Here is a 21,783-nt window from a genome sequence, read left to right as displayed (position 1 = left end):
CTGTTTTTAAAATTTTGCACAGGTATTAATAGGTCTGTAAGTCTCTTTCATAATTTAAATAGAGATAATTATACTCACAAATTGAGAATAATATTTACTTATACATAGTATATAACGTTAAATATTAGGAAAAAACAGGCATTTTTCCAAATATTGTAGTATCTAGCTCGTATAGAGCTGTAACAGAAGGCTTACTAATCCGAAATCTATTAATAGAATTCGAACAGAAACGAGCGAAAATAAAAAAGAAACAATAAAATGAAATGAACTTTATTTCAATGCAACAAGGACTATTTATATGTCGCTGTCATCACATTCTTCCACCATGTCACTTGGGGGTCCAGGCTGTGCTGGTGGACCCCAATTTAGGAATATGCTCTCTGTGTAAATCACCATGAATAAAGAAAACAACCACCTGAAAAAAGCAGCATCAGAATTAGTGAATTATGTCAGGACGATTGAAACAAATTTTATAATTCTTACTTATTCTAGAATGCAAAATATTGTATTACCGTAGAATAAACACTGTTTTATAGTTATATCTAAGCAATACACAAACATGGTATGTATAAGCAAATGCAAATCCCCGCGAGATAGTGACCACTTCAAAAATTTTGCAGGCAGTAGATGATTATAAGTTTTTACGATATGTATTTTGATGAAAATAATTGTTATGGCCCTCTATGCCTTGTAATTTCACTTCCATTTCCCACTCTTCAAACGAAAATACATCCTTGCAAGCATAGTTTGTTCATGGCAGAAATACCAGTGGAATAAAAGAATTAAGAATTAAGCAGACTACTTTTATTGTCTCCTTGACAGGAGCTTCTAGAAAACGTCATGAATGCTTATGCTCTTTTCATAATTAGGTACATCATTAGTTGAAAGACGTATACTGCTTGCTGGACAAGCAAGCTGCGACTTAAACAACAGATAATTAGGCGAGGAATATTAATAGTTATGATGCTAGCGTCATAGGTGTTCCGCACCCACTATTTACGTCTCGTGGATGCTGGATCCCCAGAGCACCCACAGAGTTGGCTGTATCTGCCCCCTATGATCTCCATTTCACAACTAGATACTTATAAGATTGATAAAGTTAATAGTTTACCAAGAAACGCCAGCAAATAGCACCTTGTTGTAATAACTTTGTCTATCTTTGTACCATAGCTCCCAGGGTCCGCATGGTACAGGTAACTCATTCATATGTGCATCACAGCGTACTGTAAATACGAGTAGCTTTATATATTTTTAATAAATAAGTGATAAAGGTAACGTCTATGCTATCGATTTCCGCTAGCTGGGTGTCTGTTAAGGATGATGGGTGAGGATGAACTTAAGTCAATTCGCCCATCTTGACGAATTCACCAGGATTTAACCATGATTTCAAGAGGTTTAACTGACAGTATATATTGTTAGCTATGGGGTGTTAGTTTCTGTGAATAACCCTTCACTGTAAGGAAGGTATAGTAATAGGGATTGCCATGTGGTCCTGGCATAGAATGGGCCAACCCTTCCTTTCTAGTGAATGTCGTAAGAGTCGACTAAGGGAACTTAATGACCAGCTGGCTAACTGCATTTTCATCCTCATCTATCACCCCTCATTGGAGCTCCGCTAGCATATACCTTAAGCGCACTCATAAAAAATCACCTACACTGTAAAATACGCATATTGCCTTCATATGCTGAGTAATACCGATTCTATTGTATTATTCGTAGATAAATGTCCTTTCTTGTTTACAATGAGGCAGAAAAATGCACGAAGACGTCATAGGTAGCATAGTATCGTGGTACTCGTAACACGATGCATCTACTCGGGTTGGCTTTTTAGACTATTGCATCTGCTTGGTCTGCTTCACTGGCCATTTCATCTATCACACAGCACATCCATCTCCTTTGGGTTCTCATCTACATCGCTTATTCTATTCACATTCATACATAGCACTTTTCTTATCACATCCTTTTATTTGTTGCGTGCTCTCCTTAAGTATATTCGGTCATAATAATGGTAACATTAATAAATGGATCACAAATAATTATCATTTTCCATCAGATTGGTCGTCAGCTTTTTAACATCTTGCAAAATTTTTACTTTTGTATTTTTTAACGATAGACGAGTATAATTAATAAATAGTTTTAAATAAATAGTAATAGATAACACCAGGGTTTTATTAATAGGAAAAAATATATATGAAAAGTTTTACCCGGATGTGTTGCATATGTCCTAGGTTCGAATAGTTTAGAAATAGTTTTTCCAAGAGCTATGATTCTTGTTTTCATGATTATTAAAAGGATTCCAATCCACAAATCGATATTGCTTGTATTTTTGACAGTAAATTATTCTATTATTTTATTTTACAGCTAGGGTCAGTAACAAAATCAAAAAGGTTTAATTAGGGATATACCTATTTAAAATACCTATTAAAATAATGTACATGCGTCCGAAAAAATATTGTATTATTATTCAGGTATTAAAATTATCATAAATTAGACATCGAGAAGAAATAAGATGGGAAAAATAAATATCCATATATAACTTGTTACCAGACTCTTACGTGAATCGTTTTTGACATTTATTTTGACTTAATGCAAGTCTGCATCAGGTTAAGTACGGAGCTTACTTCGTATCTTTTCGCTACATAATAAGTAGAGTAAGTACAGTAAGTTTATGAAGTATCCGATAATAAATAATATATAATTATATAAGAAAATGAACGTAAGTTTAAAAATTATTTATTTATTAGTACATACGAGTACCTATATGTATACACAGTGGATTTAATGCTAAAAACATTCTCTCCCAGTCAATATTAGTCATCATATAACCATAATAATCATATAATAAAAGAAACAAGCATGTCTTACCTTAGTAAAAAAACGAAATTATACCCGAAATTCAACTACCTCCATCTATCCTCGCGGGATTGAAGAGTTTTATATGACAACTTTATTATAAACTGATGACTTTGAGACTGCTGAAACTCGTATAAAATCTTTGGAAATAGCTCTCGGCATAATAAAAACTTCACCCACTCACTTCTAATAAAAAAATGTCTATTACATAGCGTTAAATATTCGCAAAGTTTCATAATAAAAATGCCCCTTGAGATACTAATGTGTTATGTTGCGGGGAGGCTGCATAATGAGGGATTTTGTCGAATCTCAAGTTCTTTGAAAAAAAGTAATATCATAAAAATATTGTAATAGAAGAAAAAAAAAACTTACTGGCAGAGAACAATTATGCAAATGACAGTTAATTTATCATGTAATAAAATTAGTAGAGACACTACAGACAGATACACACTTGTTGCGTCCAAGTCTCTTAATTTGAAAACTAAATATTTTTCTTATACCTAACTAAATTCTTTCGAAAAATTCGTATAAAAGTTTTTCTTTCGTCAATTACCTTAACCTTTTCGGCATAAAATTTATGTAGGAATTTCAAAAATTGAAATTTAGCCTGAGTTTATTGAGCGTAATATTGGACCAATAATTGGTGTCAGTTATTATGTGTGCAAAGTATAGTTGAATATGTAAGTTGTGCGCTTATTTTTCATTCATTATTTCATATATATTTAGAACGAGATATTTTTTATACAATTTGGATTGGCAAAGATTTGATGGAATTAACTGACAGAGAGTGATAAGCAACTGTCGTCTATAGACATGAATGGCACCGTGGCCATCGCGGATTAAGGGCATAGACAATATGTCCATCAGCGATCTCCATCTATTTAGTGGGCCAGTGACAAACATGTAGTAATTTATCTAAAACTATAACCTATATTATTATAGATAAAACAGTCACACTATATTATATATATACACGACGTGAAATGCATAGACTTACCATCTTACCTATTTTGTTACTTTGTGTCCTTCGATGACGACCACGGTGCAGTGATGGGCACGTTCTTTAAATGAAATCCCGGATTCGAGTCGTGGCTGGAACTTTTTTTAGCCGTCGTCTATAGACACGAGCAGCACTATGGACATAACAGAGTATATTGTTTCGCCCATTATACCAGCCATGCGTTGCAATTCCTAAGGACTCAGGTGTTATTCCTCTGTACTCTGTAAATTCACTGCCATATGCCCTTCAAACCGAAATACAACCATGCAAGCACAACTACTTTACGACAGAAATACGAATGGGACAGAGGTGCCCAATTAAACGACTTTTATACAAAGTCTCTCTCTAGATTACTATTTAGGAAATTTATGTCATTCCAGGACGATGATGTTATGCCTTCGTACCCTGTCTTTTCTCTGCCAAATCCCACCCTTCAAACCAAACCAACTATAGTTATTTTACGGCATAAACACGAGTGTGATATAGGTACCCAGAGGGAGACTTTGTACAAAAGTCGATTGTTTGGGTACCCTTGTCCCATTTGTGTTTCAACCGTGAAGTAGTTGTGTTTGCATAGCTGTGTTTCGGTTTGAACGGTGGGATATGGCGTGAATTTACAGGGTACAGAGGAATAACACCTGAGTCCTCAAGAATGGCAACGCATGGGGGTATCATGGGCGAGACAGTATACTCTGTTATGTCCATGGTAGTGCTTTGTCTATAGGCGACGGTTACTACTTTCCATCAGGTGGGCCGTCAGCTTGTTTGCCAGCCATTCTAAGTTGTATAAAAAAAAAACCCAAGCAGACGACTTCTGTAAAGTCCTGGTCTTCATTAAGTTGAATAAATTCAAACAATGTAGTAATTTATCCATGATATGTTAGTTTATACCTAGATATTCACCGAATTTAAAAACAGGTTTTTCGCCTACCAAGCTTCCTTGCCATCCCCAGTGATAAAAAAAAATTGGCACTTATTAGACAATACAGTTGACTGTAATTTTACATTATACATACTTATTACGGTTATGTAAGTAGTCTCAAACTGATACCTAGATATCAAAATTTAATGCTACCTTCTTGTTTTACTAGGGTTCTGGCCCGAGTACATACATACATGTACATGGGTACATAGGATCTTCAAAAATTATTTTAATAGTCTATGTTACTTTCTGATGATATAGTTGTATTTAGGTGAAACAATTTTTAAAATTGGCTAAGGAGTTTTTGAATTTATCTATTACAAACAAACAAATAATCAATTTTTTTTTCATAATATTAATAAAGTATTTTAGGGCAATCTTTGGATAACGAAGCCAAAAAGAACAAGCAAACAAGCAGTTCTATTCATTACTGATTTTTTTTTTATTTAAACAGCTTAAAAATATGTGTCTATAATATTGTGTAATATAATTAAGTATACATTAATTTATTGTTACAGTTTTGTCTTTAATCATGACGTAATTCTATATTTATATCAACCAACCTCAGATCATACCACCACCACCACCAACCACAGTAATAATATCCATTACAAAAAATTATTTAGACTTTCGGCCCACTATTGACCGATAAATTAATGGCCATACATAAAAAAAATATACAGTGAAACATAGAATTTCTTTTTTTAACTCGGTTAAAAATGGAAACATATGCTAAAAAAATATACAAGCAAATTGAGAATTATATTAATTTTAGAGTCTATGATCATCTTTCATCATCTATCGGGAATATAGGAGGTCAATAAAACATCCAAATAAATTTTGAAAACAATATCAAATTTAATACATAAATAATATTTATGTACTTCTACATACAATGTTTTTGTCTATATATTTACATTAAAACACATAATTTCTTCTAATTTAACTAGTTTTTCACATTTTTCGTCATAATTTTAATAATAATAAGCAACTGAAAAAAAAAACAACGAATCAAAGAGAATGTTACGCGATAAACATAATAGCTATGCAAACATAGAAAATTTTTATAATTGTACGAAATAATTCACATAGAAATATTTTGCATGCAGTTGCACCTGATTCCTATAAATACATGATTACTAACCATGGACTAATAATAAAATATATTTTATCTATTAAAAACTAGACAAATCCCATGAGCATCATAGAATGGGGACTTAATTAATGCGTCACTACGCGTTTATATTTTTGCACACACAATGAGAACAATCTCAGTTTAATGCAAACAATATTTCTATGCGACTCCTCTAGACCTACACTAGGGACCCTATTCTAAACAACCGTAATGTGTAACATTCGTCCAACAATAATCGAATTATTTTAAGGCAATTTCATAATTAAATCCATTTGATGAATCCATCGTTACTATTATCTGTGTCCGTTTTTGTGCGATGTTAACGAACGATTAGATTATTTAGTTGGATTAGCATCCTTTATGCACTTATAATGTCCAATTCGATTAATAAATAATATATAAATAATATATATATATATTATATTATATAATTTGTATATAAAAAACATGTCTTTACGTTTATGTAAAATCGGGTCCCTAAATCACACAGTTTCCGTATCAAAATTATGCATGCAACTGCAGAAGGTATTGTTTATTTAAATACACAAAAAATAGCATGCATAATTCCCCTACATAGTGAAGCTGTGTAATTTTATACTTATACATAATATCTAACTCATATCTGTGCTTCTAGCTCTAGTTTCTATCTAACTATATAACTTACGTATAATGAAAGTGAAATTGTTACTTGTAAATAAAATTTAATTAAGTAACTTAATAAATATATAATTACAAATAAAATTGTATGAGACAGAATTGTATTATTTATCATATCAAAAATTACAAATTTATAAAATAATAAAGCTACAATGACGTTGTCTGAGGTATAAATGAAATAGTAAGCAAAACTAGGACTAAAAGCACAATGGAGTCTACAATTTTATTCTTTCACATTAACGCTAGGCCTTAATGAGAACAGACTTAATTCGGTCCATATTTAATTGACCATATGGATTGACATCGAATAACGTCTCGTCATAATGTATATTTTTAATATTTCAACAACCAAGAGATACCTAATTAACTAACATCCTTAACTACTGCATGAGATAACTCCGAAGAGATTAATCATCTAAAACACTCATAATATAACTATCGATTTAATTTTTTTGCATTCTAAATAATCGAATAGTTTATTGGGCTTTGTTACGTACGTATATTTGGCAAATGGTTACTATAATAATTCCCATCACCTAGTAAGAGTCGATTGTCGACGTCCAAGGACAATTTTGACTTGAAGTCACAAAAAAAAAATTATATATTAACTATCTACATATTTATAGAAAATTAAATTGTGTGATCATCGCTCGCGTCCCATTTCCAAGGCTTGATCATATAAAATATCTACATTAGTAGACACATGTTACGTTCATATATAGTTTCCTGATAGAACTTTGTCAATCTTCATAATTCATTTTTAAAAAGGTTTTCCCATTAATATTGTATTAAGTAATGCGTTTGACGGAAATTCTACCAGAAAAGTATTCACCATTTTCTAAGAACGTATCGTTAGGTACGTAATTCGATTTTTGTACATAGATTTTACTGTAAATGTATTCAATTTTGTAATTAAAAATGTTTAGGTATATGCGCTATCCAAAATAGTATCTATAGCACCATTATCAGCTGCAAATATACAGAGTAAAGTTTAAAAGCGGAGAATAATTTACGAGCCAATTGAATAAAATAAAATAAAAAATACGCAAAATCAACCAGTGTGTTTAATATATATATATGCAAATGGACGCCAAAAGGTACAAGAATTGACTTATATGATACAAGTACTAAATTGAACACTTATTGGCTAAATCTATCACAAACAGTCCACTGAGGTAATTCACAGAATGAATTCTTTTTGCTACTTTGGGCTAAACCTCAACACTGCTTAACTATGAGTAATATCTGAACTTAGTAGGCAAAGTAGCTTATTCAAATTAACATCTGGGACTAGAGATCTGACTATATTGGATTTTGTTTGTGCGTACTTCTAAGACATAAATTCCAAAGTCATAAGTTTTATTACAAAAATCTTTGAACGATGAGCATACCGTCAAAATTTCCCTCTCAAAATATTCTAACAGGCACAATCAGTAGAGTTACTATCAATAATATGAATACTCATCTTGATTCTGATGTTGAATGAATCAAGGAATTTGATCACAATCTGCTTAGATCTGTTAAAATTTAAATTAAATATTATTTGGTATTCTTTTACGTGCAGTATTTTATATTTATATATAACAATTGGTGTTATTCTGAAAAAGTTTTTACCAAAAATATTTTTTATTTTCTGGAAACAACGTAACTACACAGAATGCTTCAATGTTCTTTATCGTTATGCAAATTCCAAACTGAACTACCTGTCAATACAACCAGAAACTAATAAGTTTGATTCTCACAAAAATATTTCGTATAATTACTATAATATGACAATGGGTATGGCATTTGTAGAAAATATACACTAGAAACTAAAAATGGCAATAAACTACGAACCATGAAACTCGATGGTTTTATATGATGCTTTCGGATGAACCAGTCAAGCATTCCTATCGTGCTTTAGATTTCATTAGCTATGTCGAAATCTTTAAATCAGTCTATTAAAAGGAGGTTTGCAATCTTCTTTCTATTCAAAATTGAAACAGACCTAACTTTTATGACGTATAGGAGGGGACAGCGAGAAGATGTTTCGAACCGGCGGAAATTCTCGATACATACACCAAGTGTAACTTACGCGAGGTCAAATATCTTAACCTAAAATTTTCAACGTCCAAAATATCACTTTTAATTATTCAATCACACACTTTGATCGTCAATTTTGCTTGCCAATAACAACTGTTAGAACACTAGTATCAGTCTCGATTGTAACTGGTCTTCTCGTTTTTGTTTCTTTGTGATGATCGTTGTTTTGTTTTAGAATACCACCACAACCTCAGTTTAACAGGATTCTTCCATGAAGTATATTTAGAGCACGAATTTTATTCGTCGCTCCAATATATGTAGTTTTGACCATCACCAACTCAATCGATGTGACATTATCGCCATATTGAAGTATATATGAATGACCTGGAACAAAAACAAGTGATTCTAAGAACAAAAGTCTAAGAAAAAGACATTGATGGACAAAATTATTTATTGCTAGAACTGTAGATTTTTCTATCCATAGACTTTAGAACTTTTATTGTCTCATATATTTAGTACATAATATACATTATATATAAGTACTAAGCTTTCAATATTAGCAATAGACATAATTCTTAGTAAAAGAAAAAATACATTTAGAAATTGTATACGTTTGCAATATATCAAAGGATGGGGACGTCTTTACCCATTTAATTAAATATAGCTTGGTTTGCAATATTGATATCAATATTAGGCGCTTAGATCTTATGATTTATCCACGTTACGTTTTTATAATTTTATACTGTCTTATATTTTTAAATAGATAAGTATATAAATATTCCTGAATACGTCACGCAAAGTTTTTGCATCAAAGGAATTGTATATATTTCGTTAGATATTGCTATAACGAAACGTCGCAATTCTGACAACTCTATTTCGAATCTAATTAAATCCGTATGGCCAATAAAAACGTCACGCGATGGCAATATCATAGTAATCTCGATCTAATTCTCACGCAGCGTCTGTGGATGTGGATTATCAGCATTTCTCGTTCGGGCAGAGTTTCTGCTGAGTTGGTGGAGTGTAAATCGTAACCTGCCCGACATAGCGACGCCAAGTCTGTGGCCCCGCGCCCCGTACCCCCGCCTCCCAGGTGACGACCGGATAGTGATGGAAAATAGCTTTTGCTTCGATATTTTGCGAAATTTTATAAATTAAGTAGTTATTATCAATAACTAATAATGTAGTAGGATACCTACATCGATAGAATCGAATTATTTATAATATAATAATTTCATGCGATTTTTTCTGTTTCACTATTCAGTGTCTGATAATCTTTTTCATCATTTGTAATAAAATAAAAATAAATGAATTAAAACTAAAAAAGAATCTAATTAAATAGATAGATAGAAACTATTTATTGTTTTCTCCAAAAGATTGCAGTAGTAAACTTATTATAGATACAAAAAATTACAAGAAATTATCATTATTGGGAAAACAATGGGCGGTCTTATTGCTAAAAGCGATCTCTTCCAGGCATATTTGGATGGAGAGGAATAATACAGTTTGATCGGAGGCACGTTGAAAATTGTGGACATTCAGGAATACAATTGTGAAAACAGTATTCAATTTCATGCAGTAGTTTTTACACGACGCGGAATTAAACAGACAGATAGACATTTCTTGCTCTTCTGTTGCTCTTATTAATACGGGGGTATTATTTTAATTATAAAATTATAATATTATTAAATTAATTTATTATATTTTTTTCATAAGTATCTCTCATGTACAGATATTGTCGAGTTACAAATTTATTATGTTAATAAGATAAGCTTAACAGGATAATATAACATGTATGTGTCTTTAATATAGAGATATAAGAGGGAGACTTTGTACAAAACTTGATTGCCTGGGTACCTCTGTCCCATTCGTGTTTCTACCGTGAAGCAGTTGTGTTTGCATGGCTGTGTTTCGGTTTGAAGGGTGGGATATGGTGTAAATTTACAGGGTACAGAAAAATAACATCTGAGTCTTCACGAATGGCAACGCATGGGGGTTATCATGGGCGAAACAGTATCTGTTATGTCCATGGTACTGCTCATGTCTATAGGCGACGATTACCACTTTCCATCAGGTGGGCCGTCAGCTTGTTTGCCATTCTAAGTTGTATAAAAAAAATATAAAAATAGACTGTCTTGAGAGCTGTTTAGTTTATATTGTATTATATTCTATCCGCTAACTGTCCACTACTGAACATGACCTCCTCCATAAGGAGGCTTTGCAAGTTGCCACGCTTGGCAGGCGGGTTGGCAACCATAGTTTGGATTTTGGTGTTATTTAAGAGGAATGCTGTTATGCAGCATAAGTTCCCGTAATTGCCACTTACGATACCCACGGGAATGAAAAGGTTGGCCTATTCTATGTTGGGACCTATACGACTAAGTTTAGTTTATATAATAATGTCCATATATAGTGTATTTTACATAAATCGATTTTTTTACATTAGTGTTATTTAAATATATTGTTTGCTAACCATAATGTCAATTGGTCCACATACAAATAGCATGAATACCGACTACGATCCTCCGGTAAGGATTTTACACTGCGCCAACAGAATGTGTTTGATATGCAAATATTAAAATGAAATGCTTGTTTGAAATAGAAGAGTGTTCGCGGAATGTGGTTTGTGCGCATATTTGATTATGTAAACGTATGACTAATCGGGAGCGGATGAACAACAAGGCGTTTGCGAACTAATGATGAAATTAATTTGTGATTATTTTTAATAGCCAGCTTAGGGCGCAATTGCCTAAACTAGTAAGCAGGTTATAGGACAAGAGTTTTATGAGGAAATAACTTGATTTTTGAACTGATATCATACCGGTATGATTTTTATGTTTTATTCCATGTTCTATTATTAGAAACCTACACGTGGCTTCATTGCTTCCTCCTTGTTTAATTCGTTTTTAATTAATAAGCCCTAGTCTTCATAATATAAATAAATTCATTAATTATAGACGTATTGTAAACATAAAGTTTTATAAATCTTTTGATAAACTGAATAAATTTTAAACTAGTAGTAGTAGTAGAATAGGCTTAATCATATATCGAGTAGTAATGGAATAACTCTGGTATAGAATAAGAATGTAATATAAAATAAATATTATATTTGATAATAAATTTACAGAAATTATTAATTTTATTAAATATTAATTATCGATAATATTAAATACATAAAATGTCCCATCACTAATAAACCACGATAAATCTGTCGCATATTCAGCGATGTAACGGACTTTCTCTGCGTGAGTCATTGCTCAGAATAAAGTGCGCTGCTCTTAATATGCGATGTAGATAATTGACATGCTTATCCCGAAATAAGTCCGATATAAAACAAGCTTAAGCGAAGGCATAAAGTCTTATTAAAGATTAATATCGCGAGCTTAAACCAATAAACCAATGCGGTGCACGTTCAATTTTGTTTTATTGCTAATTGCTTGATTAGAAAATTGTAAGTGAAATGAAATATGAAATAATCTTAGAAATAAGTAAGTAAGTTAGAATTCTTGTTCAATTCTTGATTATAATATTAAAAACTGTATAAAGTATATTTCGAAATATAGACCCCAAGTTAAATTTTGGACAATAAAACACTATTTATGTCTGTACCTCTGCTGTCTATTAGTTGTTTTGTTTACGTATATTTGAATCTAACATAATAAGAAGCGATATAATCGTTACTCATGTCATTGTAATTAATATAATTTGTTTAAAATACAGACATAAGCGGACTTATCTCTCAAAGGGATTTTTGCAGTCAACCTTGAGAACCCCAAAGGAGAAAGTATATATAAGCATTGTGTATAAAACATAACATATATTCCTTCTGAATAAAACATATGAGAAATTAATATCTTAACAATTTATGATAGACATTGTATTTTAATTTCTTTTATTTTTATTTGACAAATTATGTACATAATCTAAATGTATAAAATTAATTTTCCCATGATACTAAAGTGAACTGGGGTTGGGGCCCCTTAACAAACTATAGTTATTATGCTCGTTTACAATTATTAATATAATTGGGAATATTTAACGATCTTGGTGATCTAGCGGTTTAATATGTCCTAATACCTTCGATGGGGGGGGGGGGGGGGGAAGGGATTGTTAGCAATAGAGACTGAGAATCCCATTGTGGCAATATATCCAATCAGGTCGACCTCCTCGCGGTTCTCCCTGCAAACTACCATGGTTAATTCCTGATGAATTCATCATGATGGGCTAACTGGCCTGTTTTCATTCTCATCTATCACCCTTCACTGGTGCTCCGCAAGCGTATACCGTTACCGCAGGCGGGGTTACCATATCATTTTCACCCATCAAAAAAAACTTTCGATGGTCGTGGGTTCAAAACTCGTACAATATAAACATTTGTATTCATGAGTGTCTGTTTGTGTTGGTCTGGGTGTATTCTATTTAAATATATTATATGTATATTTACAAAAAAAAAAAAAAAATAAGAAAATCTATTAGAGATGTAGCTCTGCCTATTTTCTACCTAGATGGCGTTGTGTTATTTTTGTTTAATTATTATTATTATTATTGAAAAGTGATTCTGCGAGGGGGTCATGACCCTCAATAATTGAGGAATACGACGCGAGAGAGAGGATCTACGAAACTTTGTTTATCGATGTATTTATTCGTTTTAAAATGAGTAGGTTGTGAGATTACTAGTCAAAAGCTCCTGTTTGTATAGGTATTCAGGTACTTGTTTTGAAATTTGTCAAATAAAAATGATAAAAAAATAATATTATAAGACATAGTTGGTTAACACAAAAAAAAAATTCTCCATTCGAGTTATTTTGTTTATACTATGCATTGATGTTTCTATAAAAAGGCATATCGAGATTATTTATTAAATAATATTACAAATTAAGTAAAAAAAAAGTTTTAAAATCCGTTATTAAACACATACTTAAAAAATTCAAGCCTAAATTATTAAGCGATTTCTTTAGCAAACCACGACCACGGAATTCATAGAAATACACCTAATAATAATTACTTATTTAAATAAAATATCTATTCAAATTAACATAGCCGAGAAATCGGCAAATCTCTATGTTGAATTCGAAAATGCTTAACTATGTAAAATATAACAACTGAGCAAACACATAGAGCACACTTTAACTTGCAATGATCCGGTGTAGACTGGTTTTTGCGATATCATGTACAAAAACATTTCTGCTAAGCCATAGCTCCATTTTAATAACATATATAGTCTATATATCGTATGACGTAACGACACTATTTAATGAGTATTCATCTTTTACATTTATTAACTTGTAACTACGGGAATGTTGCCGTGTAGTAGAATATGCCTTTTTTTTTCTCGTGGCTGTCGTAAGAGAAGAAGGAAACTTAAAGGTCGAGGAATAGGCATCAACATCCTTCTTACAACATCATCTACATCATCAATAGTCTAACTGCAGTTGCGAGCCCACCTGCCAAGCGTGGCGACTATTGGCAAGACCCTCCCTTTAGGAGAAAGTCTATGTTTAATTAATGGCTAATATGATAAAGATGATAATGGGAATGTTAGTTATTAGAATGTTTATGTGTTGTTTGTTTGTTGTTAGGATTTAACAGACCTATTGCAATATACCTTATCAAGTTGACCTGCATTGCGATTCCCCTTGGAAACCATCGTGATTAATTCTAGTCAAAATTGTTACATTCGCTCAGCTTTCATTGTCATCTATAATCTTTTACTGGTGCCCCGCCAGTGTATTCCAGTAGAGCAGGCGAGGTTACCATTCCATTTTCACGCATTTTATAAAAAGAAAAGAAATTTGTAACTATGCTACTTTTATAGGCGATTGTAGGAGGACTATTTGGCAATATACAGGGTGTAATATAAAAGGACTATCTAATGGGTCTATTCAGACACGATCAAATTCTTTTTGGGCGTGTTCTAAAAGGAAGAAGTTATTTATGTGCCTGCATGTTTCGAGATATATTCTTATTAATATTATAAACGGAAGATAGTGTTTGTTTGTTTTAGCACTTTAAAAGATTAAATAATCAGTATGAAATTTATTTTATACGTATTATACTGTCGGCGAACATATCTCGGTCACGCAGACGAAGTCGCGGGTAAAAGTTAGTATAACATAATACGAGTATTATGCGATTAAGATAAATTATTTTTGCAATGTACTCGTACCTATATAGTTTACTTTTATAATAATTTTGTTAGGATTGGAATCGCAGTTTCTCTTTACATTTATGTCTATCTTCAACTAACTTTTATGCTGTGTTCCTGCTCGAAGGATATGTCAGTAAGGACAGCGGTGGTAGCTTTACTGTAGATAAATTTAAGCGAACTACAGTCGTTGAAAAACATGAGGCCTAGCGACTTAAAAACCATATGGCTGCTTTTGTAGTGTTTTTTTTTTTATTGTAATTATATATATTCTTTATTGCACTCAGACATGCAATAATATTGTAATAACAATTAGAAATAATGTGAGCAAAGGTAAACTTATCTCTAAAAGAGATCTCATCCAGTTTTTATACTACTTAGAATAGCAAACAAGCCGATAAAAAGCGGTTTAAAGTAATTTGAAGTATTACTATACTAGCTTTTACTTGCGACTTCGAACGTGTAACCAGGATATGTGCAGCAACCGAGATAAAATGTATGCCTATACCCTTTACTATGTCATTTAGTATGTACACATAGTGATTGGTCAAGCTGTTAAGGCGCTGTGAAGTCACAAACTCACTTTCACGTTTGTAATATTCATAGAAACAATATACTTGTATTGTATATTGTTATTGTATAAAAAAATGAAATAAAAATGTCCGCAAAGGAAACCTTTTTTGTTCGCACCATTCAATATCTGATATACTGTCTCCGAATATATCAACTGACCAAAACAATAGCTTACAACACAAACGGATACAGATAACAGGGGAATGAGAAATATCGGGGGCGCATTACCATACTCCAGTGTAAAGTGTCCTAGAAAAAAATCTAGCGTAACTTTCCCGATTTTTTCGAATCACGAGACAGTGTGATAATAAATCGAGTTTCGGATGTCATGGGTTATAAAGCATAGGCGTAGTCGGTTATCGAGTGATTCCGGAGAGGCGGGACGGTTTTCAGCGCAAATTTATTCATGCCAGGGGACGGGCAACCTCTTACTTTGGCGTTATTTAGGGCACACTTCCTTTATAGCTGCGATGGAGACGATTTGTAACGATTTCTAAATGTGACTTTTAAATACGCCTGTATATCAGTGGTCATTAATTCACTTGTCATTTTAACACGCTCCTGTTAGCTTCCCTTGTGACTGCGAAAAAAAAGTATTACTATTTGTATCACATTTTGTGTAACTTGAAATGTGCAATTAATTTTACACAATTAATTAATCCTTTTACCACAAGAATATAACATGCCACTATTTCTTTTCATCTCCAAAATGACGTAAGACTATTAAGAACACAAAACATAAGATAGCGTAGTTCAAAAGAAGAGAAAGGAATTTATAATACCCTATCAAGTCGACTTCCACTGGTTCCCCCTGGAACAGTCTGACTGAACTGACTTTATCCTTATTTATTATCTCTCACCAGTGCCTCACCAGCGTATAGTGATAGCGCAGACGGAAAAACTATAACTTAAAGTAAAAAAAAAAACCCAAAATAGAACCCCATAACGAGCCTTCTGCTGGATAAAATAATAATAGTAAAATTATTTCTGAAAACCTACGTGAAACAGTGGTGGAGACATAGCTTTGCGTAAATGAGGTTTCGGGTTCTGTTCCCTGTCGGGCCAATTTACAAACCGAACATTTCTGAATTGACTCGAATGTTTTGGGTTATGCCTCTAGATGTAGTACGTTGAGTAGTTTCTTATAACACAGAGTATCCTGGTCTGAGGATTAGGCTTTAGTGTGGTAGTGTGGCAAAAAAAATATTTACATGCTTGCACATTTACTTATAGTATAGATCAGGGGTGGCCAACTTGACTAGACCTACTGTTTATTGACGAACCTTTGTACAATTTACCAATTACATACTTCTTGAAATCTCAAATGAAATAACATAGTTCAGTACAAAATTATGTAGTAGATATTGTAGTATTTTTTATTTTATTAAGAGGGAAAATATATAACTGAAAATTACTCTTAAATTACTTATTTATATTAGTGTGAGCATTGTGTTTGAGAATCTTTCGCTAGATTAGCAAAATAATATACTTTTTGCCTTGCCACGATCGACTGAATACTAATTCAAGTTAAGTCGATTAGGCGACCAAGAACGAGTAGTCCAACCCATAGGTCGAGAGCTACTAAAAGTAATGAGTGCTATTGAATGAACTATAAGTCCAGTCAATTATATATAATATTATTGTTGATTAACCACATTGTGAATTAACCAATTATTTATTCAGAGAGATATATCTAAAGGAACTATAATTCATTTAAAAGACACTGATTAATCACAAGGATTAAATAATTATCTAGCTTTATAGAGTAGGACTATAAGAAATTGGTTATTGTCATAAGTACTGATAAATTACACATTAAAGTGCCAGGTCAATTATTATATATAGGTATATAGGAAGGACAATAAGTCCTATTTGTGTATGTTGTAGTAGTAGAGGCAATATATTGCATAATTATAATGTGAAAGATATAGAGTAATAAGTCCCATTTATTGTAGCTGTACTAGTTACACTATATCTACTTCCTTTTAGTGTCAGTAAACCTAAAAGAGGATTTCTCCGATAAACAAGTGTTTTAGTGTTTAAATCATCATGATTAAATCCCTAAGAAATTAGGTCTTTAAATAATTATCATATCATTTAAGTGAAATTTCTCATATAAATAATTCCAATATTTCCCCTACAGTTATTATAAAATAACAGAAAATTATATAAATTTTCTATAGAATTAGATATAGAATCATAACGTGTATAATCTCCTTTTGTTTGACATCTGTCATATTAATGACGTATTGAATGACGTATTGATGTATTGAATTGAATTTTGATTATCTATCACAACTGTCAACGTAACAAATACTAGCAAGTATTTGTATTTGTTTAATATAATTAAATATAAAATCATCATATATCAACCGTAATATACAAAAATCAGTGACATAAATAATCATGGTTTACACCAGAAACAATTAATAGTATCCAGTAATGCCGCAGTTTTATATTCATATCAGTAGCCAAGCCCACTTTCAAATTCAAGAATGAACAGAGGATTAGAAGTTTAACATTCTTGTTGCAATTGTACTTGCAACAATATATACATACAGCACTAATTATCAAGAACATTCCTCAAATACATGTGTGGTGAAGATTTCCCAATATGCTATCTATTTGATTCCCAACCTCCAATGTAAATTTATTAAAGAAGTGAATAAAATGTATTAATATTTAAAGTAATTGTCCTAACTTGATATTAATAAGATCATATCCCCTTGAATACAGCCCAACATATACAACTAACTCAATAATTAAATGCATAAAATATATTTTACTACTTGTATATCTATATAGTTAAAATATGTATATAAATATACATATATATAGCCTTGAAAGAACCAAGGCTCAATATCTTTTGAATGGTAAAATAGAAATCCTTAACCCATACTTAAATTTTTAATAATAGTGTTGATTTTTGTGTGTTTCCTTCATCTGTGCAAACTTTATTGGCTGAAGTACTATTTAAATGTATAATTGTCATATATATTATTAAGCTGTATGTCTACATTAAATAAATATTTACCCACCCACCCACCATGGCCTTTCTTTATGGTTTATCAAGATTAACTAGAAAAGAATGAAGAAAGAAACTAGAAAAAATATTTCAAATATATATATATATATATATATATATATATATATATATATATATATATATATATATATATATATATATATATATATAAATTATATTGTGAAATTGCATTTAACGAATATTGAGGACTAGAGAAAAATATTAAGAAAACTTAATTTTAAATGAACAAGCTCAATTCTCCAATTGATATAATAGCGGTTATGAATTTCTTATTAAAGATAGAAACTTTGTATCTGAGATATTATTAGTTCAACTGTTATTAGCTCTTTGACTCGAGATCTATTTGTTAAAGTGACAGCTTAAGTCTTAAGGTTTTGGTACAAGTGACAAAAGTTCATATTTTAATCCATTTGAATCTCAAATTGCCCCCAAAACTAGTAGAGCTTCTCGATCTAATTACACGTAAGTTAAACCATTAATTATTCATTAAAATATAATTTGTACTTATGAAACATTTAACAATAAAAAAGATAACATTTTAACTAAGTATAATCATTAATTGTATACGTTTTACAGAAATTTTTAATAATATAAAATCAGTAATGTAACTTTTAATAAAACTAGTGTCTTGAAGGTAATTTCGTCATATATACGGGAAATGAATCGAAAACGCTTTGATGCTGACAGGGTTATAATTCCGAAATATAGCAGTACAGCAGAGTTCACAACTATTTTTATAAAGTTTCTTAAAGATTGGGAATATACACGTGACATCCATTGTGTTGCAGGCATCCATAGGTTACGGTAACAATCTGGCCAGTCACATGCTTACTTACCATCATATGAATATAAAAATAACAAACCTAGGCTCACACGTTTTCCGCTATGAAATTCGTTTCTTTAAATTTATATAACAATATCTTCTTGGAATTCAAATTCGTCCTTAGGGGCGGCATGTGGAAACCAGAAAACTCTAATCCCCTTATTCATAAAAACGTCAAACTTTTTGTAAACCTATTTTAAATATTGAAGTGATTTGTCTTTTCCTTTTGTACAAATTTTTAAATTTCTAAAACAGTGATAGAAAACTAATAATCACAAGAGGCTTGTAAGACGGACATTTTAGTTTTTATAAATAAGGAGGTATATTTCATGTACTATTGTATTATTGTAAATATCGAGACATTATAAAATTAACGCCTAAAACCAACAAATTGGTAGAATATGTTGAAAGGAAATACAAAAGATTCAGTTAAGTCGAAGACTCGTAGTATATACAGGATCACCTATTCCCTGTAAAGTACTACGTAACTTACTAATATATATATAGCAAATGTTTTAAAATTAAATACGTTCAATCTAATGTGTCTACAAAACATCTCGTCATTGAACGGCGTATTTTGTTATAATTGAAGTTGCAGTTTTATTGCGGAACAGAATACGCTTATTGGCGAAGCGTTTGTAGACAAACACTCTAGATATATAAGATCTAAGACTTAATATACAGATATTTCCTTATTGTTCATATAAAATGTACTTCAGTTATATACTTCTTCATATTAATCTGCACCCACGTTGGCAGCCAAGGGTGCGGGGCGAGCGGGGCGGGGGCACCTGTTGCATGAAGGCGGGACGGTTACGCCCAACGCCCCTGTAACCACGTGTTACTAACTTCTGGAACGGCTGCGGCTAGGGTTGGTAGATAGGATCTCATACTTTGTAAAACTTTATTGGCAGTTCTGGTTACAAATAGATTTTAGACCGCAAAATATTGCGGTCGCAATTAGTACCTTATCTCGATGATCTTTGACGTCGCGACGAGACTTTTTTTAAACTATTTGAATTTAGAATGCAAAATGTCGTGTAAACAAATAGATTCTGCTTCTAAAAAAAAGTGTCAACTGTAACCAAGTTGGGAAATGAGTAAATATATAAGTCCTATCAATTTCAAAAATTATTATCGAATTCGGTTCGTAAACGGTGAAGTTATTAGGTAACATCCCAAAAGCTTTTGTATGAAAGTAATGTATGGAAAAATAAAAGACAGAGAACGCCATTCTCTGTCTCTTACAGCCGATGCATAAAATATATAATTTTGACAGTTAACAGTTACACTAACCGATAATTTAACCAATAACGATAATAAATAATGATAGGCCTCCCCCTATTGGGGAGTTTTGCCAGTAGTTGCTACACTTAGCAACCGCAATTAGGCTTTAGTGATGTTTTAAGAGAGACGGTGCTGCCCATTCTTGACCACTAAATTCAATTAGTCCCTTCAGTTCATTTATGTTTGAGGTTAATTTAACAGATAATGTGACTCTAACTAAAACTATAGTTATCGACAGAAAATTTATTTATTTAATTAATAATTAATTAAAAAAATTAAATGTTAGTCGTCAAAGATAAAAGTTGGAAGGAAACTAATTAAATAGTTGACTGCTGATTTAACAGTTCATATATTTTGATGTATACGGCTGTTACGAGTATCATTTACCTATCGGTGAAAGTAAAATGGTTATTTCAACGAAATGTTACTTATATTATTTTTAGCCGTGATAATTCATTTCATAATTGATTCCCGTGTTTGTCTTATTATTATTTGCTTGCTTGAAGATTAAAACAACTTTACAGAGTAAAAAACTGTTGCATAGTAAAATCTACGCGTAGAAGATTACGCGTTCTATATTCAATTTATTTTTTATTTTTTTTAATTTATGTAATATCTTGTCATCAGTGTATTTAGAGGTGACATCCAGACAAAAGTCCTTGTACAAAATTTGCATGGCTGTGTTTCGGTTTGAAAAATGGGATATGGCAGTAAAATTACAAGAGACAGAGGCATACAGCTTAGTCCTTAGAAATGATAATGCATAAGGGGTATCATCATAGGCGACACAGTACTCTGTTATGTTTATGGTACTGTTCATATCTATAGGCGACGGTTACCATTTTCCATCAGATGGCCCATCAGCTTGTTTGCCATTCTAAATTGTATAAATAAAAAAATTAAAAAAAGAGTATGCTATTTTCTTGAAGGTTTCAACATCGTATCTATTTGGAAATACTGCCTAATTTTATCATGAGTGAAGATTTCGATTTCTCGTGTAAAAAAAGTATTTTCTCAATCTGTCACGATTGTTTGAAATGTTATGGCGCTAAGGGGTAACAAGCAAACCCATTTTCACATTGATAATAATAATAATTGACTGTTTGTTTGTTTGTAATGGATAAACTCAAAAACTACTTAACCGATTTTAAAAATTCTTTCACCTATAGAAAGCTACATTATCAGCGAGTAAGATAAGATAAATATTATTTTCGAAAATTCTAATTACCCGTTCGAAGTCGCACCGGAACGTTAGTTATTAATAAATTGAACATACTAATGTTATTATAAATAGTTCAAGTTTAATTAAAATAAATAACG

At 31.7% G+C, this 21,783-nt stretch overlaps 2 protein-coding genes across 4 annotated transcripts in view; both read right to left on the bottom strand.

The window, feature by feature from the left end:
- Window positions 1-294: 294 nt before the first annotated feature.
- On the bottom strand, window positions 295-2,425 carry LOC113515684 (uncharacterized). Its single transcript, XM_031910205.2, has 3 exons — window positions 2,205-2,425; window positions 1,112-1,223; window positions 295-415 (listed from the first exon to the last, which is right to left on the bottom strand). Exons 1-3 carry the CDS (start codon window positions 2,278-2,280, stop codon window positions 295-297), a joined length of 309 nt encoding a protein of 102 aa, XP_031766065.1. The 5' UTR covers window positions 2,281-2,425.
- Window positions 2,426-5,609: 3,184 nt separating this feature from the next.
- LOC113515441 (forkhead box protein O) overlaps window positions 5,610-21,783 on the bottom strand; it is a 150,691-nt gene continuing 134,517 nt past the window's right edge. For all 3 annotated transcript variants that reach the window (XM_026899645.3, XM_026899646.3, XM_026899647.3), the window contains exon 9: window positions 5,610-8,973. The gene's annotated coding sequence lies outside the window, so the exon portion shown is untranslated. The remainder of the gene's footprint in view (window positions 8,974-21,783) is intronic.

The sequence above is a fragment of the Galleria mellonella genome, unplaced genomic scaffold (genome assembly GCF_026898425.1).
Source record: "Galleria mellonella isolate WM207_F2 unplaced genomic scaffold, CSIRO_AGI_GalMel_v1 utg173, whole genome shotgun sequence".
Taxonomy (NCBI): domain Eukaryota; kingdom Metazoa; phylum Arthropoda; class Insecta; order Lepidoptera; family Pyralidae; genus Galleria; species Galleria mellonella.
Note: the sequence above shows the minus strand (reverse complement) of the source record. Positions and strands in the feature narration are given on the sequence as shown.

What these genes read in the sequence shown, in the direction of transcription:
- LOC113515684 (XM_031910205.2), bottom strand. Translation starts at nt 2,280, where the DNA reads ATGAAAACAAGAATCATAGCTCTTGGAAAAACTATTTCTAAACTATTC. An exon ending in GACATATGCAACACATCCGG is followed by an intron (nt 1,224 to 2,204) that starts GTAAAACTTTTC and finishes TCGTATTTACAG; the next exon opens with TACGCTGTGATGCACATATG. An exon ending in CTATTTGCTGGCGTTTCTTG is followed by an intron (nt 416 to 1,111) that starts GTAAACTATTAA and finishes TGCTTTTTTCAG; the next exon opens with GTGGTTGTTTTCTTTATTCA.